Raw genomic sequence first — 23900 nt, 5'->3', positions numbered from 1 at the left:
GAAATTTCAAAATTGTTGGGTCGTCACCGGAGTTCGAATACCTCGATTCCTCCACTTTGTTGTATGAGTTTCAAATGATCATTTCGTCTATGTTTTTTTTTTTAAAAGAACTGATATGGTTCTTTCCAATTTAGTACGGGGTTAATTTGGACCGACTTTTAGATATCCAAATTTGTAGATTTGTTTTATTAAATATTAATATTATAAAGAAATGATAAAATAATAGGTTTGATGTAAACTATAAAGAGTGCGTAATAGCTCACTGATTGGGCGTTCTTGCACCGAAACGGGGCTAAGCGATCTGCTGAAGCTATGGGATGTCGATAGGGGAGCGTTCAAAATGAAGTACCTACGCGAGCAACTTTTGATGAAGCGGAAGTGAGAATGTCGGTTTGAGTAATGCTAACATAACATATAATATATTATAAATTAATTTTTTAGAATGACAGATATCGATTATATTTGAACATATGATATAGTAAAAAAAATGATTAAATTGAAATAATAAGTGATATTTAAAAAATTAAAGTAAATCAATTTATTAGCTATATTTCGGAGAAATGTGCATATCATCACAATGAAGAAGGTCTTGCAAAAACAATCATTAGAATGGCACAAAATTTTGTTGGAAAGAATAACATCAATCTTTTGAAACCCATTGGTCAATACGACACTCGTAACTTGGTGAGTTGAACCTGTTTTATTTCTTTGAACCTTTTTATTGTTGTGTTTTTAGGTAACGGGAAATTATTGTGGTATTATTTTAGGTGCTCTCAACTATTTATTATTATTTCACTAATTATTTTAGTAACAATAATAATTTTATCTTTCAGAATGGTAAAGACTACGCTAGTCATAGATATCTAAACACGAAACTTAGTTCTCTTACTACTAGTTACCTCTTCTGCAATGTTGATGATGAAATACTTGATTATGAATTGGCTGAAGATGGAAAAACTATTGAACCAAAATGGTATATTTTCTCTCCTTTTATGTTTTGTATAAATTAAAGTAAGAACATTGTGAGTGTATATATATTAAACCGATTATCCAAATATTGATTAGGTTCTTGCCGGTCATTCCTATGATTCTTGTCAATGGTAGCCAAGGGGTTGGAATAGGCCGGAGTTCTGTTGTTCCAAAATATAATCCACAAGATATTATTAACAATATAAGATGCAAGCTCAAAGGTGAATCCGTAGAAGATATGACTCCGTGGTATAAAGGTTTTAATGGAACCGTTGTGGCGACAAAAAACACATGGTATCATAACGATGGTTCAGTATCCTCTGGAAAAAAAAAAGACATCTACCACATAACAGAGCTACCGATAGGGAAGGGAGGATATTTGGAATTGAGTTTCTTTAGTCTGCGACTCCTCCTTGGTTCCATAATTGTAGGAGTAGTGTCCACGTCATTACTAGTGCTCCCTATGCAAGCTACACCATCACAAATTGGGCATGACATTGTATCACTTTTTTTCCAACTTGCTTCTTCTTTCTTCCACGCTACTTCAAATGCGTTCAAGTCATCCTCCCACAATTGAGTTTCCTTTTTAAAAATCAGAGCATTGTTCTCCTTTTCCTTCTCTGTTATTTTATCTTCAAGTTTCTTTAACCATTCATTAAGGAAATTACTTAAAGGTAAAGATAAAAGAGACTGGATAGAAACATCAGCAATATTGTGGACCATAAAAAATTCTTGCAAATCTTTGCTATCTTTCGTGACAAAATCAAATTTCTGATTCCTGACCAACTCTACAAAGTTTCTTGTGCTAATTAAATCCTCAAAATCAGATTCAATCTTTGCTGACATGTCATTCTGCATGAGATATAATTTTGCACATTTCAGTTTGTATTAATTAATAAATAAATACATAATATGTATCAAAAAAATTAATAAATACATAATTTAAAAGAAATGTTTTTTTCCACAAACTCAAACTCACGTGTCTCATCTTATAGTAGCCTAATCGTATCTCATAAAACTCTTCAAGAACTGCAAAAAGGAATATAACATTAGATACCACATAAACATTACAGTATAGTCTAAAATAACTATTTATTACAAAAGTAAATGCTATTTACTGTTTGTTGCAGAGTCGAACTTTTCTATGTTACCAATATTGTTATAAAGATGTATATTATTAGTTGAAATTTTGGTTCTTAATTGTAAAGTTGTAATTAAATCATCATGTTTGGTTGGAGCTTTTCCAGGCATAAACTCTATGTGGAATCCAACCGGTCTACCATCTCCTATTTGTTCAAACTTCTGCAGTTAAGCAAACAAATTCACGTGTTAAAAACAGTACACAATTTAAATACTTATATATATATATATATAGCTTTTATTGGACATTCTGCTCACATTCGTTGTAACTTGTGTTCAAGTTCAAAATATCTTTGGTAAGTCATTAAGGGCATTTTTGTCTTTCTATATTGTTTTTAACTGAGTCAGCATCCCCGAATCCTATTCATCAGTGCCACCTGTTAAAATTAATAACACATCATCAAAAAAGTCAGCTCAGGGACTATTTCTAAAATAAAATGAAAGTGCAGTGGCAAAAGGAAAAGATTTTGAAATGAAGGGACTAAAATTCAAATGACCCGAAAGTGCAGGGACCTTTTGCATATTTAAGCCTATTTTTTTCAATTAAACTAATTATTGCTATATATTTAAAAAGCTAAAGTTTGTTTCTATTTTTTATGGTACATAACATATTAAATTTTAGTTTTTTTTTTTTACAAAATATATTAAATTTATTGGTTAGAGAAAGTGTGAAAAAAATAAGAATATATTGTTGGATTAAAATAAAGGTATAATAAAAAGATAAAGTCTTGTCCAAAAAAAAAAAAGATAAAGTCTTGTCCAAAAAAAAAAAAGATAAAGTGTTAAAATACACCTTGTTAATTTGGTGTTACTATTCTAAAAAGACACTTAAAAAAGGAACGAAGGAAGTAGTAAAATGCAAGAAAATAAACAAGTCAAGCAAGTGCTTATAAAAAAAAAAAAAAGTCAAGCAAGTTAGATTGAGACTCTCGATTTCAATCTTCTTAATGTATGTTTGGTAAAGTTAAAAATCACGATATAGAAGCTAGTACTAGTAGTGTTGGGAAAACGTACGTTCACCACCCCTCCATCGCGGAAACAAACATGCCATTAGAATAACGTATGTATCCTTCACCATCATGTTTTTTCTGCAACCAAACATCTCGTGTTCCCCGATGCAGTAAGTCATCAAATAGTAGACCTGGTTTCAGTACAAAAAACACACCATCAAGTCCAAGAACTAGTATTAACTTCACAAAACAACTCAGATTGCAAGCCTTAAACGAAAACAACTCAGATTGCAAGCCTTAAACGAACTCAGAAGAAAGTCAATCTATTAGTATTAAGATCCATCAACAAGCAGCGCTGGAATCCAGAGAAGACAAAAAGCAGAACAATAGTCATCATTTCTACGGCCCAACAAACCTTCCAACATAAGTGAAAATGAACCGAAAAAAATAATGAAAGCAATTATTAAGAGGCATTGGTCGTAGTACAATATATATTGGGAAAATTTAAGCACATGATTTATTATTTTATTTTGTGCACAGGTCTCATCATGTGATTCAAGATGCACACATGTTCAACGAGCTAGAAGCTTTTTCACAAGTTAGGAGCTAGAGTTTATCTCAATGTTGTGAAGCATCTACGAGGTATAAGTTAACTCTAACTAATCTAACATGTGATTCAAGACGCATGCATACATGAGCAGCATGCACACAAACACACACATTCATGAAAAATCAATTTCATTACCATTATACACATTCTATTCTAGTTTCTGTTTCCTTAACATATAGGTATTAGTTCTTCATTCCTATCTTCTTCAACATATAAGAATTATTTCTATCTTCCATTCCTCTCATCAACCTTCAACGTATAAGAATTATTTCTATCTTCCTAAGAACCTTGTTTCTAACAAAGTACAGTGATTCTAGTAGTAAGTGACTCAAATTCTCCTATTCTTGGGCTCACCATTTAAGGCTATTCTAGACCAATCTCTCCTATAAAGGCAAATTCAATTTACCAATCTCATGGAGTATAGTTAGTGTGAATTACACCAGAACTAGAAAATATGAAAAAATGATTGATAATATGATGGCATTTGTGTTTACTTTAACTTTATTTTGTGGAATTGTAAGGAGAATAATTAGAATGGTATAAAGAAAAAGGTCACAGAGAAGCAAAAAGATTAAAGCATTTTTGACACAACTTCAACCATTTATGACAAAAGATCTTTAACTTATACTATAAGATTTGATTTATCAGTCATCTATAATATTATGATAAATTCACATCAACCTCACGGCTAATCTAAATATCTATACTGTTGGGGACAAGATTGTTTATCTTTTGTTAACAAATTTATTTAGTCATGCATTATGATAAATATGAAATTTTGGGCTCCTTAATTCATTAGATACAAAATGATGATAGAAAAATGCCAACTTCCAAGCAAAGCAGCAACATTCAAAACCTACAACTCCCAATATGCAAACAAAAGAAACTTAAAAACATTGACTTGCTTGCAGATCTGCTGGTAACTTTTTGCTTCCCACTTTCATCAACAACCTTTATCTTTGAGGATGGGTAATAGAAAAAGAAATTTTTTGAAATAATTACAAAGACTTTAATTCTGCACCTCACCTTTTTCTATAGTCTCTCTTATTTAATTTATTCATAAATACCTAGAAATTTGTAAGCCCTTTTTGTATAAATTAGTATCGGTGAAGCTACTATGGACTAAATGCTAATTCAAACTGGTCCAATATGTGATTCAAGATGTACAATCGAGTATCCTATGAGCTAGAAGTTAATTCAAACTAGTTGTACATGTGATTCAAGATGCACACATCAACATGCATACATGGATACACGCATTTGTTTCTGTAAATACGGGTTTAATAATTTGTCAACTGAAAGTAAGTTACTATAACCAGAGCTTATAAAAAAAAAAGTTACTATAACCAGAAACATAGTGGGAAATAGAAACAGAGAACGATTGAAAAATAAAAATACTAACCCAAACAAGGTATCTTTAAAAAGTTGTTGAATGCACCTTTCACCTTTTTTATATTTGATGTAGTCAACCTTTGCCAATGGTGAGTTTTGAAGCAAAAGGTGCACCATTCCGTTAAGTATAGTTGCAAGTCCATGACGTGGACGCGTTCTTATTTTCAGTGACTTTAAGTTAAGCAAGGAAGGGAGCATAACCTTCAATAAATCAGGAAACTTGGAAAGAACCTAAGCAATCAGAAAGTATTAGGATCAGTTGCAAGCCTATTTTTGATAAAAATTATAAATACAATATAAAAAGTAGGATTAATGATACAATATAAAGTACCATAAGAGTAGTTGAAGTGATGGTCAATGATTCGATATTAGCAAGCTCAACCAGCAAGTCAAGTATATTTGATGCACTCCTCCTTCGCAAACTCCAATGGCATACCACATCAATATATACATGTTTGATAGAAGAGAGAACACTCTTGCTCCCATAAAGTTTATGAATATATCCATCACCAGTAAAAGCAAAGGTATGAAGACTTGGTGCATTATATAACTCAATTCCAAAAGTGGATCCGGGAAAGTTCTTATAAGGATACAAACGTATAGTTAAACTGCCAAGCTTGGCACTTGAAATGCGAAGGTTTTGTCCATCTAGAACTACACAACTTCGAACGATCAAAGTATTTAACATGTTAAATGCAGAAAATGGCTCGACATAACCATCATCACCGCGACAAAAGGCAAAGTACTTCAGAGACAAAGTAGTTAATGATGGCAAATTCAGAGAATTTGGAAATATATGTGGCTGGGTCAAGTGAAACAATTTAAAGCAATGAGCTTTGAGATTAAGAGACGTTAAAGTGAGACATGAAAAGAAGCAAGACGGGAAGTATTCAATAGTCAGTACATCCAGTTGTAAGTGTTTGACATTGTGTGAAACAACATATTTTATAGTCTTTTGGAATAGATTAATGCCCAAAGAATAACTGTTGTACAAACGGAGAGCACAAGTAGTGGTTGAGTTATCGCGAAGAGACAAAAACTGAGACATGAACTCTCTGAAAACGGATGAGTACGTAAAGTCATTTTTACTGAATTTAATAGTTGGAAGAATCTTCCAGAGATTGATCCATCTTTTGGACAAAATGGAAGTTTGAACGGCCTGTTTGGTGTTAAAAAAGGAGAGTATGTGAAGGAGAAGACAATCGCTCAAGTGACTGATCCTGTCCTGTTCATTCTGGTTGTCCTTGCGTTGCCTCTTACGTCTCACCATTGTTGTCTGAGAAAGAAACAAAGAACTCTACAAGAAAATGCAAATGGGAGAAGGAAAGTATTGTTAGTAGGCACATGGAGGTTAATGAAATGAAATTGATTAGAGAAAAAAGTATTTAAGAGAACAAACACACACACACACACACAATATAAGGCATTGACTTGTTGCATATTAACAATAATAAGCTTTACATCCACACAGCACACACAATTAAGCATGTCATCATGATTACATCAAAACATGCACTACATTATTCTTTCATTTTCCCTCGGGAGGGAACCTAGTCCTAGATTAAATATACAAGTGAGTTAAATAAAGCATTACATTCTCTGCACAACCATACAAAAACAATGATATTTCATGTTTTAACTTGCATTAGATTTAAAAAACAAAAAAAATACTACTTTTGTGGTTGTTTTGTGTGTGGGGCAAAATAGCAAACAGTTGGCAGGCAATGCAGAAAGGGAGGGAGAAAACAACAATGAAAAAGACTTCAGGCAACATTAAATTGACAGATGCAGAAAACAAACAGCAGTAACAAGAACAGAACAAAATCAACAAGTGAGGAGAGCGAGAGGGAGAGACGATTGACAAATCTTACCGATCGGCGGCGCGTTACAGAGAGTGGGAGAAGAAGAAGATGGTTTCACTAACTGGGAAGACGAGAGCGGCAAAAGAATGGTCAGTATTTTAAGTATCTGTTTGGTGTTTTGAAGTCCCAAACGCGAGTTCCAATTTCCAAACGTGATTTGATCAGTTTTTTGGATGTTTGGATAACTTGCAAACTCAAATCTATGGAACGTGAGTTTAGCCCGAAACGTGAGTTTTTCTAAAGCAAAATCAATTCCAGACAATTAATTGTCGGTGGCATGTGAACTTACCTATTTACCCATAATTTTCTTCCTCTTCTTCACAAATTTCTTCCAGTTCTTCACATCACCCACAAACCATACATATCTGTCTTTTTTCTTCGTAATTACACAAATATTGAGTGATGCAAAAATTGTAGAATGAGAGAAGAATATTGAGATATTGAAGAAGCAGAAATGGTAGAAGGATGGGGAAAGAAATATTAATAGCAGAAAGGGTAGAAGTGATAGAAGGTTATGGAGAAATGGTGAAAGACAACAACGTTCGATAGAAGATTCTGAAGTTCAATTAGTAATTTTTGTTTTGTTTTTTATTATTGGGTTGGGCTAATATTATTATTTTTTTTGGATTATTTGTTCATAATATTTTAAGCCATTAATTTAGGATTTTTGTCAAAAAATATAATAGAACATAAATTATATTCACCAAAAGAAGAAGAAAAAAATTTGAACATCCAATCAATCTATGTGATTTTCTTCCTTTAATTAATTAAATTTGTTTTAGTATATTAAAAAAAACATTCTAATACTTTAAAAATTGCTAAATATTACAAATATTTAATGACATGTCTATATTTATCCAGTCTGGAGGTGATTAATGCAAAATTTGGCCAAATAATTCACCTAATACTTCAACTATCACCGTCACACCTATAAGATCAAATTGATTGACAATTTATGAAATACTATTGCTGAAATTTCATGGTATTATTCTATTAGAAATGTCTTGGTCGATTTTAAGCTGAGAAGGTAAAATTTCAAATATGCAAGTAAAGACTGATTCTATAAAATTCAATTTTCATTATGATTGATGAACTCCGGCGGATAGTATAATTGTAGAATTTCAAATTTCTTTTGTTCCTTCCTGCAAGCATTTTTAACTCCGGATATTACAACATCCAGATAGAATTCAAATTTCTGCTTTATGATGCAATAATGTTAGTTTCTTTCTCTTGTTTTATGTCCTTCTGCTTTATGATTTAAATATTTTCAGTATGGTCATTGTTAGGTTAAAACGTTGAATTTTAATGCATCCAGGACATCAGGGCACTTTTTCCACCTGATTACAATCTGTTCTATGCATGCTGGTTTTGGAAATAGAGACACCGATGAAATCAGCTACCTTAAGGTTGGAATCGCTAAAGGAAAAATATTCATTATTAATCCCAAGGTAAATGAATCTATCATATTATATTACAATAAATAAATACTAAAAATTCTTGAATATGTTCTGCCAAACTTCCATTCGCATGTAGTCACGTCTAAGATTTCAGGGTGAGATTTCTGTAAACCGAAGTTGTTTAGACACAAAGTCGTACACTTCTCTTCATGCTCTTGTTCATGGAATGTTCCCCCCGACAGAATCATCTGAGCATGTCTCTCTCTCTTTCATATGTCATAAGGTTTTGTTTATGATGTAACTTTTTTGGACCTTATTCTTGTCGAACATTGGTTGCAGGAGGGTTTCAATTCATGGAATTTCTAGAAGTTGCCCTCTTTCGAATAAATATTCTAGGATTTTTTGGCATTCATTGCTCAATCATCTTTGTCTGGTGCGGATGGAAGCAGGCTGAGCTGTTCCTTGTAGAACTATATAGGTAAATTTGATTTCTACCTAACACAATATGTCTAGACTCCAGGATAGGTTTTTAATGGTTTTTCAACTTGTTTCTTTTGATAATTCAGAAGCTTTGTTAGGATTTTTCTAGAATGATCTGTTTCATATTCAGCTACTTTAACTTTTCTTCCCTTTAGGAATTTTGTAGGAAGGAAAGATGATTGTATCTAGACTTAGGTGGTTTGAGTATATGTAGTCAATGACAGACACACTCTCCGGGATTTCGCTACAACTCCTCCACGACTGCGCTATGGCCATTATGTAGATCCACTCTACCATGGAGTTTTGCGTAGCACCAGACGCTACACCATGCACCTCTGTGAATACGGCCGCCACCACTGCTATTGACTACAAAGGTTTGAGTATGTGTGGAGGAGACCTGTAGATTTAGTAGTAACAAGAGTAGATCAGATGGAGCACAACCTAATGGCTACAAGGGAAGGCAGAGACAAACTATAGGTGAAATTAAGAAGAAATACTTAGATGCTAATTGTGTGGTTGTCAACATAATTTATATGATAAAACATTATGGCGTCGTTTTATCTAAGTATCTGACCTTATATAGTAGGATAAAGCTTTGATTGTTGTTGATATTTCTGTTAGATGTGTATAGTGTGCGACTAATTTTGAATACGCCATACACCAAAATTAGAACTTACACCATAAAAGATGATTTTCATGTACTGGTCTTAAATCTTAATATCCTGGACTGGACTACTTGTAAAACAGTTATGCATATTAAGGCATTTGTATGCCAGCTTTGCCTCCACGCACATGCTTCTTCATTTTGATAAACATTGTTCATATAGGTGATGTGTTGCTAAGCTCCATGACAAGAGCATCATTCTGGTGTTAATTAACTTGTGCTGGTGGATTGATTTATTCGCAATTTGAACTGCATTACATGGATAGACAATTCATGGAAGTACAAACAATTAGATAGTATGACAGAAAGATAAAAAACATTCATAAAAAATAGAGGGAAATAGATTCCCCTGTAATTGTGTTGCACTTTACAAATCGCAACCATCTGATATGAATGAATGATCAAGGGCGTTTAAAATTGATTGGGTAATTTGAACTGTTCGATCTCAAATCAATAACCAATATTGATTATTACGTGAAATTGTATGGTACTTTTTTTTTTGTTACTTTGATATAGGTACGAAGTTTCCATTGCGATGAATAATCTCTGTCGAGGAACCTGTGACACACAAGGTGAATTCTTTCCTTCCAACCGAATTCTTTCCATACAAGGAGTCAGAAATCGAGCACTTGATCACCTGCTTAAGTGGCCCAAGATTCTTTACTTGGACCAATTCATTGTTGGTAATTGTATGACACTTTTACTAACGGGAATTTGGGTTTGAAACCGCGGGAACAATGGAGCACCTATTCTCTCATCAGTTAAGAAAAAATAATGTAAAAGTAAAGATGAAATGGAGACAGACTAAAATTTAAAGGCATATGCTTATTGTTGTTATTTCTGTCCAACTTTTCATTCATTACTACCATCAACTTTCTTTCGTTCATCTTATTATCATACACACAATCAAGTCATTGTGTAAGGACGTTGATCGGTGATATAGATTTTTAATGGTTGAACCTCATTGTGAAGGAGGGGTGATACCTACACACTCAGACGATCAAGTCATTAAACGTCGTAGAGTGGGAGTTGTTTAGAGTTAGATATTGTATACCAAAGTCGCCTTTTAGCAGACTTTATATAATGGAAAAATTATGATTGCCACGTCCTTGCTGGATGGTAATAGCCAATACTTTATGATTATAATTTAAATGTTCTTATTAAAGGATATATATTTACAATTTTTTTTTTTTTTGACAATATATTTACAATGTTATCAATCTATAATAGCATTTAGTAACCAAAAAAAAATCTATAATAGCATTTATTTTCTTGGAACGGACTCATTCACTAGTTAGTCAAAAAAGGATCAAAGACATGAACCGTTCATAAATACTCAAATATATAAATCCCATGAAAGTAGGATGCATGAGACAGCATAGGAACAATAATAATATCGTGTAATAGAATACAATATCAAAATAGAATTGATAGTTAGCAAATGTATTAGGCAATAAGTAAAATGTAAATAATGATGATGTGGCACAAGTTTGTTACAGTCAGTTACACCTAAGAGCTGATGTGGCAATAAGTTTGTTACCAGCTCAGATATTTTAGCAGCTCTATTTAAAAGAGTCTGCAACCACTTGTATGTGTAACCATTCTTGATTAATCAATTCAATGCAGTCTCTGAGATATGCATAATTCATAATTCCAATATGGTATCAATTCGCCCCTAAGATCCATCATCTTCTTGCTTCCGCAAGCTCCAACAAACTCATCAATGGCGGAATCACCAGTCAACAATGAAACCCCCACCGCAACCTCCGCCGATCTTCCTAACACAAAGAAACAGTCTTCCAAATCCGGTCTAACGCACTCCCTCACAATCAAACTCGACGAAAAGAATTTCCTTCTTTGGAGCCAACAAGTCAACGGCGTTATCACTGCACACAACTTGCATCGATTCGTGGTGAATCCTCAGATCCCGCTCCAATTCGCGTCCGTTACAGATCGATTGGATGGCAACAACTCAGATGAGTACCAACAATGGCTGTTCAAGGACCAAACGCTATTCACATGGCTTCTCTCTACCATCTCCGATAGCGTTCTACCTCGCGTTCTAAACTGTAAGCATTCTCACGAAGTCTGGGAAACGATTCACAAATACTTTAACTCAGTTCTTAAGTCTCGTGCGCGTCAATTGAGATCGGAATTAAAGAACACCAAGAAACACGGCAAATCCGTCAATGAATATCTCCTACGAATCAAGTCAATCGTCAATTCACTAATTGCAGTTGGAGATACTGTCTCTGTTCAAGAACAGGTTGACGCAATTCTTGAAGGATTACCAGAGGATTTCAATTCCTTCGTAATGATGATCTATAGCAGGTTTGAAACTCCAACTGTTGAAGATGTAGAAGCTCTGCTCCTTCTTCAAGAAGTTCAATTCGAGAAATTCAGGCAAGAATTAGCTAACCCTAGCGTCTCTGCAAATGTGGCTCATACTGAAGTTAACTCCAATGAACCAGTCATGGATACCACTGCTCAAGAATCAGGAACGCAACATTACAATGCCACTGCAAACCGAGGTAGAGGACGGGGGAAAGGAAAAGGTCGAGGACGAGGCCGTGCGCAAAATTCACACAACAATGGTAAAGTCCAATGTCAAATCTGTGACAGGCCTAATCATGATGCAACCATTTGCTGGTATAGGTATGATTCATCCAACTCTAAACCTCAAGCTCGTGGTTACAATGCCTCCTCAAACCCTAGACCTGCACACTTTAACCCATATGCTCGTCCATCTGCACATTTAGCTATTCCACAATACTATGCACCATCTGCAGATTTTGATTCCATGTCTAGTGCCTCTTGGTACCCTGATTCTGGTGCTTCACACCACCTCACATATAATCCCAACAACTTTGGTTATCGTGCTCCCTATCAAGGTCATGATCAAGTGATGATGGGAAACGGCACAGGTGTGTCTATTGAATCCTTAGGTCATTCTCAATTTATTTCCCCCAATGATCCTAATGTGCATCTTAAACTCACTGATTTATTGCTTGTTCCTGCTATATCTAAAAATCTTTTATCTGTTAGCAAATTCGCTCAGGACAACAAAGTAATCTTTGAATTTCACCCTTATAATTGTTATGTTAAATCTCAGGATTCTAAGCAAATCCTTCTTGAGGGCAATGTTGGAGCAGATGGCTTATATCAGTTCAAGCCATTCAATTTCATCACCAACACTGCAGCCAGTTCAAAAGCTCAGTCTCAAAATACTTTCCCTTTGAATAAGTCCATTTACTCTAGCTATGTTAATTTTCCTGTTTTGAATAAATCTGTTGGTTGTAACACTGCTGTGTCTTCTGATAAAGTAGATAGTGAGTTTCATAAATGGCACCTTAGGCTAGGCCATGCTCACAATAAAGCTGTTCAGTCTATATTGCAACTTTGTAATATTCCTTACTCAAATAAAACTATTTTTACTTCCTGCACTTTCTGCTGTGTTGGCAAGTCTCACAGACTTTTTGCTCCTTTATCCAATACTGTTTACACTAAACCCTTTGAGGTAATACACTGTGACCTGTGGGGACCAGCTCCCTTCACCTCATACTATGGATATAACTACTATATTACTTTTGTTGACACATACACCAAGTATACTTGGATTTACTTTCTCAAAAATAAATCTGATGCACTACAAGCCTTTACACAATTCTCAGCCTTTATCAAAAACCAGTTTCAAGCTACTATAAAGGCCCTACAATCTGATTGGGGAGGTGAATTTCGCCCTTTTACCACCCTATTAAATGAGTTAGGAATTCAACACAGATTAACCTGCCCACACACATCCCATCAAAATGGAACTGTAGAGAGAAAACACAGGCAAATAGTTGAAATGGGTCTCACTCTACTATCCCAAGCATCCTTACCCCTAAAATTTTGGGACCACAGTTTCACTCAAGCTGTATACCTCATCAACAAGCTGCCAACCAGTGCCTTTAATCACTTCAAATCACCTCACCATGCCTTGTTCAAAACACAACCTGATTACAGTCAGTTAAAAGTCTTTGGATGCTTATGCTTTCCTCATCTCAGACCTTACAACAAACACAAACTGCAATATAGATCTAGTCCCTGTGTCTATTTAGGAGTCTCTCCTCAACACAAAGGTCACAAGTGTCTAGATGAACAAGGAAGAATTTACATATCCAAAGATGTTATATTTCATGAGTCTCAATTTCCATATATCTCTATGTTTCCTAACTCCACTACTAATCCTGACAACTCTGTCACTCCTTTAACCCATTCTATTCTTTCTCATCACATGCCTCAAAATGGTCATTCTCTTTCCATAACTAATACAAACTCAAACTCTGAAAGTAATTCTCCCACCTCACCTAAACAAGCTCCAGGTGACAAAGACATTTCCAACCACCATCAATTGCTTAAAACCAACAGTCCCTCCAACCCCCCCACTTCAACTACAAACAAAGCTCAAAACCTTTCACCAATCACTACTACCTCTCATCATAATGACCACCCTATGATCACCAGAGGCAAAACAGGCAATCTAAAACCCAAAGCCTTTACTACTGTTCTTGAACCCACTACTGTGAAAAGTGCTCTTGCTGATCCAAAGTGGCTACAAGCAATGCACACTGAGTTCAAAGCACTTACAGATAACAACACTTGGTCCTTAGTACCTCTCCCACCTCACAAAAAGGCCATTGGCTGCAAGTGGATTTTTAGAATAAAAGAAAATCCTGATGGAACCATCAATAAATACAAAGCACGCCTAGTAGCCAAAGGCTTCTTACAGACTCCTGGCTTTGATTTTACAGAAACTTTCTCACCTGTGATCAAACCTGTAACCATCAGAATTATTCTAACTCTAGCAGTGACACACAAATGGGTTGTACAACAAATTGACATCAACAATGCTTTCTTAAATGGCATCTTACATGAAGAAGTTTACATGAAACAACCTGCAGGTTTTGAGTCCTCTGATAAATCATTGGTTTGCAAATTACACAAGTCTTTATATGGCTTAAAACAAGCCCCTCGTGCCTGGTATGAAAGGCTCACTCAAACCTTACTTCAAATGGGATTCATTGCAAGTAAGTGTGACCCTTCACTAATGATTCTTCATCAACAAGGAACTACTACCTATGTGTTAATATATGTAGATGACATCCTCATCACTGGCTCTGCCCCTCATCTCATTAAAGATGTCATTCAGAAATTAAATGTCAAATTTGCTCTAAAACAGTTGGGAGAAGTTGACTATTTCTTAGGCATTGAAGTGCACAAAACTGCCTCAGGTGGTCTGTTACTCAATCAAAGTAAGTACATTAGAGACTTGCTATGCAAAACTAATATGGATAACTGCAAACCCATCGGTTCACCCATGGTCAGCAGCTGCAGGCTCAGCAAATTTGGAACAGATGTTCTAACAGATCCTTCATTATATAGATCTACAGTAGGAGCCCTTCAATATGCAACTTTAACAAGGCCAGACATCTCATTCAGTGTCAATAAAGTCTGCCAATTCATGGCACATCCTCTTGAAACACATTGGAAAGCCGTCAAAAGGATACTTCGTTATCTCAAAGGTACTGCTGATCATGGTCTTCTATTAAATCCTGCTTTATCTAGTCCACCCTTTTCTTTAAGAGCATACAGTGATGCTGACTGGGCCACTGACCAAGATGACAGAAGATCCACCTCTGGGTCATGTATATATTTTGGATCTAATCTAGTCTCCTGGGGGTCCAAGAAACAAGCTCTAGTAGCAAGGTCAAGTACTGAGGCTGAATACAGAAGTATGGCCAACACAACTGCTGAACTGCTGTGGATTCAGTCTCTTTTACATGAACTTCAGGTTCCATATCATACTCCTACTCTCCTATGTGACAATTTAAGTGCTGTATCACTAGCTCACAACCCAATTCTTCATGCAAGAACAAAGCATATTGAGCTTGACATTCACTTTATAAGGGAAAAGGTACTCTCGAAACAACTACAAGTTCTTCACATACCAGCCATTGATCAGCTGGCTGACCCACTTACAAAGCCACTGTCTCCTGCTAACTATGCAACAATTCGATCCAAACTCAAGGTGTTCCCTAGTCATGAAACCCCTTGTGTTTGAGGGGGGAATAATAGAATACAATATCAAAATAGAATTGATAGTTAGCAAATGTATTAGGCAATAAGTAAAATGTAAATAATGATGATGTGGCACAAGTTTGTTACAGTCAGTTACACCTAAGAGCTGATGTGGCAATAAGTTTGTTACCAGCTCAGATATTTTAGCAGCTCTATTTAAAAGAGTCTGCAACCACTTGTATGTGTAACCATTCTTGATTAATCAATTCAATGCAGTCTCTGAGATATGCATAATTCATAATTCCAATATCGTGAAATGTAAGAAAATAAATAAGCCTAGCAAATTACAGCAAAAAACAACCACCAAGCCGTACTCCACTGAGTCGGGTCGGCTACATGGATCAAACGACACAATTAGTCTAGCAAGTAGAAATGAGCAAACATGTTCTTGTTATAATGCATTGATAGTTTGAGGACTCTTGATTTCAATCTTCTGAATGTATGTTTGGTAAAGTTAAAAATCACAATAGAAGCTACAACTAGTAGTGTTGGGAAAACGTACATTTACCGCCCCTCCACCGTGGAAACATGTAATTAGAAAAATGTATGTATCCTTCACCATCATATTTTTTCTGCAACCCTACATTTTGTGTTCACCGATGCAGTAGGTGACCTGGTTTCGGTTGAAAAAACACACCATCATGTCCAAGAACTAGTATTAACTTTACAAGAAAATTCAGATTACGAGTCTTAAATGAACTCAAACAAGCAGTATATTTTCATTTTACCATACAAGTAAATTATCAAGATAAAAGAAAGCTAATCCTAATAAATAGGAAATAACAAGCAATAAATTTATGAGACTGTTCTAGAACTCATCAACCTATCATTTGGTCATTTGGTCAAACACAGATGGGTACATGGAAAAAATGCAAAGGAATTAGACATGACAAATAATTAAGGGTAAATGTATTTACCCCCTGCAAAATCAGAGATTTTTCGTTTACACCTTGCTCAATTTTTTTTTCTATTTACCCCCTGCAATGTGCAGATTCTCTCATTTTGCCCCCTAGGTGGACAACTAGGCATTTGATTGTACATCTTTACTGACATGGCATGCACACATGGAAATGCATTTAATTTATATTTATTTTATAAAATTCACGTCGGTTAATATTTTTTTTAAATAAATAATAATTTTTTTTGTAAAAAAAAAATTCTTAAAACTTTATTATTATTTTTTTACTGCAAAAAATAATAATTTTTTAAAAAAACAAAATTCTTAAAACTTTATTATTATTTTTTTAATAATATTTTTAAGAATTTTAAAAAATAATAAAAATTAAATTTAAAAGAATTTTAACAAATAAATTTAAAAAATGATAAACTTATTTTTTAAAATTCATTTTTTATTATTTTTACAAATTCATAAAACTTTAGTATTATTTTTTTTAACGGTAAAAAAATATTTATAAAAACATAATAATAAATTTTTAAGAGTTGTTTTTATAAATAAATTTTTTTATTGTAAAAAAATTATTAAAAAACACATAATAATAAGGGAGTCCCTAATATGGACCTCTTTTTTTAGGGTCCACCCATGGTCCTTATTAAATGACTGACAGTTGTAGGTTAAATTCACTTTTCTATTTTTTTTTTTAATTTTTAATTCATGACATATCCCCTCTCTTCTTCCTTTAATTCATCCCTCTCTCCTTGTTGAGTTTTTGCAACCAGAAACCAATTAATCATCCAATTTCCAACCAATGCTTTCCTAATGCATCTTGTACTTCAAATTCACAATGGTGATTCAAATTCAACCAATTCAAATTGTCATAAAAAACGGTGGTTTACAATCCTCATTCTCCTTTAGACTAATTGAACCCTCTAGAAAAGGGATTCCACAGCAAGTCAGCAACGCTATTTATTTAAAACAAGGCATTAAACAATGACGAGCTTCAAGGTGTTTATGAGTAATAGAAACCCAGACCTCGACACGGTACTATCGCAACCATTAATGCCTTCAAGCTCGCCGCAACATAATGAACTTGGTACCAAATCCGGAACCGGGTTCATTAAAAAGAATAAAATTAACGATGTTGTTAGTGTTTTCTCCGATTAGTCGATTCAGGAATTACATATAAAACACCATAAATAAGTGGTTCGGAATTGGCGTTGGTAAGGTGACTAGAGATGGTGGATTGGTCGTGGCAGTGGAGGTTGTGAAGGCTGTGACTGGTCAAGATTCAGAGCGAATCAATTTATTCAATCTGATTTTTTTTAACCGACTCTAGTTTTTAATGAGGAGACCGATGAGTGAAATGTGGAAAAGCAGTTTCAGCAACAAGGGAAAGAGGAGGAGGAGTGTGTACAACTACAGAGTGTTTGTGAAGAAAAAAAATAGAAAAAGTGAATTTAACCCACCACTTCCGGTCATTACAAGGACCATGGGTGGACCTTAAAAAAAGAGGTCCATATTAGGGACTCCCAATAAGGTTTAAGAACATTCACACAGGGGGTAAACGAAATATCCTTAATTTTGCAGGGGGTAAATAGGCATTTACCCTATAATTAACATTTTATCAAACCAGTAAGGGGAGCTGAATGCAAATCTGCCAGAAACCTTTAGGAGAGATTTTGGCTTCTTTACAGGTCAGACAAAAAAGTGGCACAAAGATAAAAGCAAAAATTCAATCTATTTGTACGAAGAAAAAAACAAGTCAATCTATTAGTATTAAGATCCATCAACAAGCAGCGCTGGAATCCACAGAAGACAAAAAGCAGAACAATAGTCATCATTTCAACAGCCCAACAAACCTTCCAACATAAGTGAAAATGAACGAAAATAATAATGAAAGCAATTATTAAAGTGCATTGGTCAAAGTAAATGTATATTGTCAAAATTTAAGCAAATGATTTATTTTGTGCACAGGCCCCTTGTCATGTGATTCAAGATGCACACATGTTCAACAAGCTAGAAGCTATTTCACAAGTTAGGAGCTAGAGTTAATCTCAATGTTGTGAAGCATCTACGAGCTATAAGTTAACCCTAACTAATCTTCCATGTGATTCAAGACGCATGCATGAGCAGCATGCACACAAACGCACACACATTCATGAAAATCAATTTCTTTACCATTATACACATTCTAGTTTCTGTTTCCTCAAAATATAGGTATTAGTTCTTTATTCCTATCTTCTTCAACATATAAGAATTATTTCTATATTCCTTTCCTCTCATCAACCTTCAAAGTATAAGAATTATTTCTATCTTCCTAAGAACCTTGTCTCTAACAAGTCAGTGATTCAAATTCTCCTATTATTTTGCTCACCATTTAAGGCTATTATAGATCAATCTCTTTATATCCTATAAAGCCAAATTCAATTTACCAATCTCATGGAGTATAGTAAGTGTGAATTACACCAGAACTAAAAAATATGAAAAAATGATTTACAATATGATGTCATCTGTGTTTACTTTAACTCTATCTTGTGGAATTGTAAAAAGAATAATCAGAATTGTATAAAGAAAAAGGTCATAGAGAAGCAAAAAGATTAACGCATTTTTGTTAAAGTAATGATGTCTAATCTAAATTTGTAAGTTGTGTGACAGGAAGCAGTTCCATCTTTTTCTCATGGGAGGTTAGTGAAATTCCTCTTTTTCTTTATATAACTAACTCGCTCTACATGTGAATTCTCCGAATCCCTTGCCAACTCAGCATCTCCTCTGGTAATTTTTTGCTTCCCACTTTCATTAAGAACCTTTATCTATGAGCTAGAAGTTAATTCAAACTAGTTGAACATGTGATTCAAGAAGCACACATCAACATGCCTACATGGATACACACATTTGTTTCTGTAAATACGGGTTTAGTAATTTGTCAACTGAAAGTAAGTTATTATAACCAGAAACGTTGTGGGAATTAGAAACAGAGAAGGATTGAAAAATAAAGTTACTAAACCAAACAATCTATCTTTAAAAAGTTGTTGAATGCACTTTTCACCTTTTTTATATTTGATGTAGTCAACCTTTGCCAAGGGTGAATTTTGAAGCAAAAAGTGCACCATTCCGTTAGGTATAGTTGTAGGTCTAGAACCTGGATGCGTTATTACTTTCAGTGACTGTAAGTTAAGCAAGGATGGGAGCTTAACCTTCAATACATCAGGAAAGTTGGAAAGAACCTAAGCAATCAGAAATTATTAGGATCAGTTGCAAGTCATATTTTTTAAAAAACTATATAAATACAATATAAAAAGTAGGATTAATGATACAATATAAAGTACCATAAGAGTAGTTGAAGTGATGGTCAACGATTCGATATTAGCAAGCTCAACCAGCAAGTCGAGTATGTTTGATTGATTTCTCCTCTGCAAATTGAAATAACGCACTACATCAAAATATACATGTTTGATAGAAGAGAAAACGCTCTTGCTCCCATAAAGTTTATGAATATAATCATCAGCAGTAAAAACAAAGGTATGAAGACTTGGAGCATGATATAACTCAATTCCAAAAGTGGATCCGGGAAAGTACTTATAAGGTTGACCACGATACAAATGTATAGTTAAATTGCCAAGCTTGGTACTTGAAATGCGAAGGTTTTGTCCACCCAAAACTACACAACTGCAAACGATCAAAGTATTCAACATGTTAAATGTGGAAAAGGGCTCGACATAACCATCATCACTGCGACGAATGGCAAAGTACTCCAGAGACAGAGTAGTTAATGCTGGCAAACACAGAGAATTTGGAAATATTTGTGGTTGGGCCAAGTGAAACATTTTACCGTAGAAAGCTTTAAGATTAAGAGACGTTAAACTGAGACATGAAAAGTAAGGCGGGATGCATTCAATAGTAGATACAACTAGTTTTAAGTGTTTGATATTGTGTGAAACAGCATCTTTTAAAGTCTTTTGGAATAGGTCAATGTTCCGAATGTCAAAACAACTTAATGTAAGAGAGGGAAGATTCTTCCAGACATTGATCCATCTTTTGGACAAAATGGAAGTTTGAATGGCCTGTTTGGTGTTCAAAACAGAGAGTATGTGAAGGAGAAGACAATCGCTCAAGTCACTGATCCTATCCTGTTCATTCTGGTTGTCCTTGCGTTGCCTCTTACGTCTCACCATTGTTGTCTGAGAAAGAAACAAAGAGTTCTACAAGAAAATGCAAATGGGAGAAGGAAAGTTTTGTTAGTTGGCACATGGAGGTTAATGAAATGAAATTGATTAGAGAAAAAAGTATTTAAGATAACAAACACACACACACACACACAATATAAGGCATTTACTTGTTGCATATTAACAATAATAATCTTACATCCACATGCACTACATTATTCTTTCATTTTCTCTCGGGAGGGAACCTAGTCCTAGATTAAATATACAAGTGAGTTAAATAAAGCATTACATTCTCTGCACAACCATACAAAAACAATGTTATTTCATGTTTTAACTTGCATTAGATTTAAAAAAAATATTAAAAAAAATACTACTTTTGTGGTTGTTTTGTGTGTGGGGCAAAATAGCAAACAGTTGGCAGGCAATGCAGACAGCAGCAGCACAACAATGAAAAAGAATTCAGGCAACATACAGATGAAGAAAACAAAACAGCAGTAACAAGAACATGACAAAATCACTCAATTTCGATAGGAACAAAATCAACAAGCGATGGAGAGAGAGAGGGAGAGAGGGAGAGACGGGGACAAATCTTACCGATCGGCGGCGCGTTACAGAGAGGGAAAAAGCATCGGCGGCAACGGCAAGAGAGTGGGAGAAGAAGAGGAAGACGAGAGCGGCAAAAGAATGGTCAGTATTTTAAATCTATCTCTCGTGTGTGTCAATTGGCTAATTCAGGAAAGAGATTCTCTCATGTGAGTTTATGGTAAAAGAAAATTTTTAAGCCATTAATTTAGGATTTTTGTCAAAAAATATAAGGTGAACATAAATTATATTCACCAAAAGAAGAAGAAAAAAATTTGAACATCCGATCAATCTATGTGATTTTCTTTCTTTGAACTGTATGGTACTTTTTGTGTAATTTGAATCGTTCGATCTCAAATCAATAGCCAATATTGATTATTAGTTTATTACGTGAAACTGTATGGTACTTTTTTGTTTTGTTACTTTGATATAGGTACGAAGTTTCGATTGCGATGAATAATCTCCGTCGAGAAATCTGTGACGTACACAAGGTGAATTCTTTCCTTCCAACCGAATTCTTTCATACAAGGAGTCAGAAATCGAACACTTGACACCTGCTTAAGGGGCCCAAGATCTTTTACTTGGACCAATTAATTGTTGGTAATTGTATGACACTTTTACTAACGGGGATTTGGGTTTGAAACCGCGGGAACAATGGAGCACCTATTCTCTCATCAGTTAAGAAAAAATAATGTAAAAGTAAAGATGAAATGGAGACAGACCAAAATTTAAAGGCATATGCTTATTGTTGTTATTTCTGTCCAACTTTTCATTCATTACTACCATCAACTTTCTTTCGTTCATCTTATTATCATACACATCTACATGAAGACACTACAGCTAGAGGCTTCAGATGGAACAATACAAAAATAAAATGAAAACACATTTATAATGATTCAAAACTTGCACATTAATGAATTGAAGCCGAATTGAATTAAAACTCTTAATTGAGAGATTTGTTGCGCATATAATCCTATCCGGTTCAAGAGATGTGATAACGGGTTTATACACACTCAAAATTGGGAAGAAAGAAAAACAAAACAAATAATTTTATTTTGTGATTCTTATGTTTAAGTGCTTCTCTACGAAGTGTGCAAGGTTAACAAACTCTTTATCATCAATGAACCCATCGTGGTTGGAATCAACTGACTTCAAGACCTTGTTACTCTTCCACGAAGCAAAGAGGCCACCGGTGATCCTCAATACCTCACGCAACTTATCTTTGCTTATTCGACCGTCACCATTTGTATCGAATGATGTCTTTAACCATTGTTTAAACTGTTGCAGAGTCATTACGCGCTTCCCATCACTCGAAATATTACGCTCAATAAAAGCCATAGAAACAACAATAGAGTTATTTTCCTTAGCTGCCTGCGTGTATATGTTGTCTTGTTGAATATGAATACAAGTTCCAAACAGTGAGATTGGTATTTATATTGCCCCGCTTAGTTTTAAGTATTATATAAACTTGTTTGCTAACAATATAATAATATTCACAAAGAATCAAAGATACATACACGTAGGAATGGAATAATTAGGCTTAACTATACATCTGATCCTTACGTTTATTTTAAGTTTTAATTTGGTCCCTTACGTTTAAAAAGTATCAATTTGGTCCTTACGTTTCCATTAGGTTTCAATTTAGTCATTTCCGTCAATTTTGTCACATGTGGCAGTCAATTCGCATATGTGGACTGACACGTGGACACTTTGACAGAGTGACACGTGTATAGTTCAAACGGTGTTAGTGACAAAACTAACGGAAATGACTAAATTGAAACCTAATAGAAACGTAAGAGACCAAATTGATTCTTTTTAAACGTAAGGGACCAAATTAAAACCTAAAATAAACGTAAGGGACCAAATGTGTAGTTAAGACCAATAATTAACAATTCTAGTTGCAACCATATATAATATAGTATTTAAAAGTATATATTATAAATATAAACATACAGCGGATCGAATAACATGTCCAGTAGCAATTTCTACAAATAAGAAATCCAAAAAACGAGACATGTCCAGTAGCAATGTAACATGCTTTGTGGGAGAATATGTTATTATCTTTTCTTAAGCAAGAAAATGCTTTACTTTGTAGTAGTTTGGTCGGAACATTAAATTTAAGTCATTATAACCAAGACAATATAATTTTTTTTATGCCATAATGCCTTCTTCTCATGATAGTGGTATGGATTGGCAGCTTTGGCCTTGAGATCTATTTCATTAGACTCCATCCAGATTATCATATCATATAATAATAATAAAATAATATCATAGATATAGCATAGAATAATCTAATAATAAATAGAATAATAGAATAATTTATTAATAACAGATCTAATAAGAAATAAGAAAATTCAGAATTAATATATAATATTATTCTAACACATATCATTAGAAATTGCAAGAATCAAAATTGAAAAATATTTAACAAATATTATTTTCATTATCACTATTATATAGAATAATATTATAATAATAATTAATTCAATAATTATATATAGGGATACAAGTTATGCTTTGAAAGAAAATTCCGAATCAGCTTTGTCTACAAACAAGGAAGCTATAAGTAATGAAATAAGGAAGCTATAAGTAATGCAATAATAAAAATCGAATAATATAATCGCTAAGGTAATTTCACAATTCGTGGTGCTTATATGAAGTTGACAGAGACTA

General features: G+C 34.2%; 3 protein-coding genes across 8 annotated transcripts; all 3 read right to left on the bottom strand.

Moving 5' to 3' along the window:
• Positions 1–1340: 1340 nt before the first annotated feature.
• Positions 1341–19648, bottom strand: LOC123897957 (F-box/LRR-repeat protein At3g26922-like). 6 transcript variants are annotated; one of them, XM_045948823.1, is made up of 8 exons: positions 19522–19648; positions 16087–16197; positions 5393–6358; positions 5072–5292; positions 3124–3250; positions 2368–2486; positions 2088–2271; positions 1341–1998 (listed from the first exon to the last, which is right to left on the bottom strand). In XM_045948823.1, exons 2-5 carry the CDS (start codon positions 16147–16149, stop codon positions 3238–3240), a joined length of 1263 nt encoding a protein of 420 aa, XP_045804779.1. In that variant the 5' UTR covers positions 16150–16197; positions 19522–19648; the 3' UTR covers positions 1341–1998; positions 2088–2271; positions 2368–2486; positions 3124–3237. The 6 variants fall into 6 exon arrangements, with proteins under 6 accessions (XP_045804779.1, XP_045804761.1, XP_045804784.1 ...); XM_045948805.1 differs by having other exon boundaries at positions 5115–5292; XM_045948828.1 differs by lacking the exon at positions 1341–1998 and having other exon boundaries at positions 2000–2271; positions 5108–5292.
• LOC123898014 (F-box protein At5g03100-like) lies at positions 18874–21448 on the bottom strand. Its single transcript, XM_045948859.1, has 4 exons — positions 21240–21448; positions 19809–20681; positions 19529–19706; positions 18874–19356 (listed from the first exon to the last, which is right to left on the bottom strand). Exons 2-4 carry the CDS (start codon positions 20652–20654, stop codon positions 19334–19336), a joined length of 1047 nt encoding a protein of 348 aa, XP_045804815.1. The 5' UTR covers positions 20655–20681; positions 21240–21448; the 3' UTR covers positions 18874–19333.
• Positions 21449–22277: 829 nt separating this feature from the next.
• On the bottom strand, positions 22278–23243 carry LOC123894185 (probable calcium-binding protein CML26). The gene is made up of 2 exons (XM_045944106.1): positions 23181–23243; positions 22278–22598 (listed from the first exon to the last, which is right to left on the bottom strand). Exons 1-2 carry the CDS (start codon positions 23241–23243, stop codon positions 22278–22280), a joined length of 384 nt encoding a protein of 127 aa, XP_045800062.1.
• Positions 23244–23900: the final 657 nt, after the last annotated feature.

The sequence above is a fragment of the Trifolium pratense genome, linkage group LG1, assembly GCF_020283565.1.
Source record: "Trifolium pratense cultivar HEN17-A07 linkage group LG1, ARS_RC_1.1, whole genome shotgun sequence".
In the NCBI taxonomy this organism is placed as follows: Eukaryota; Viridiplantae; Streptophyta; class Magnoliopsida; order Fabales; family Fabaceae; genus Trifolium; species Trifolium pratense.
This window is presented reverse-complemented; position numbering and strand designations above follow the sequence as displayed.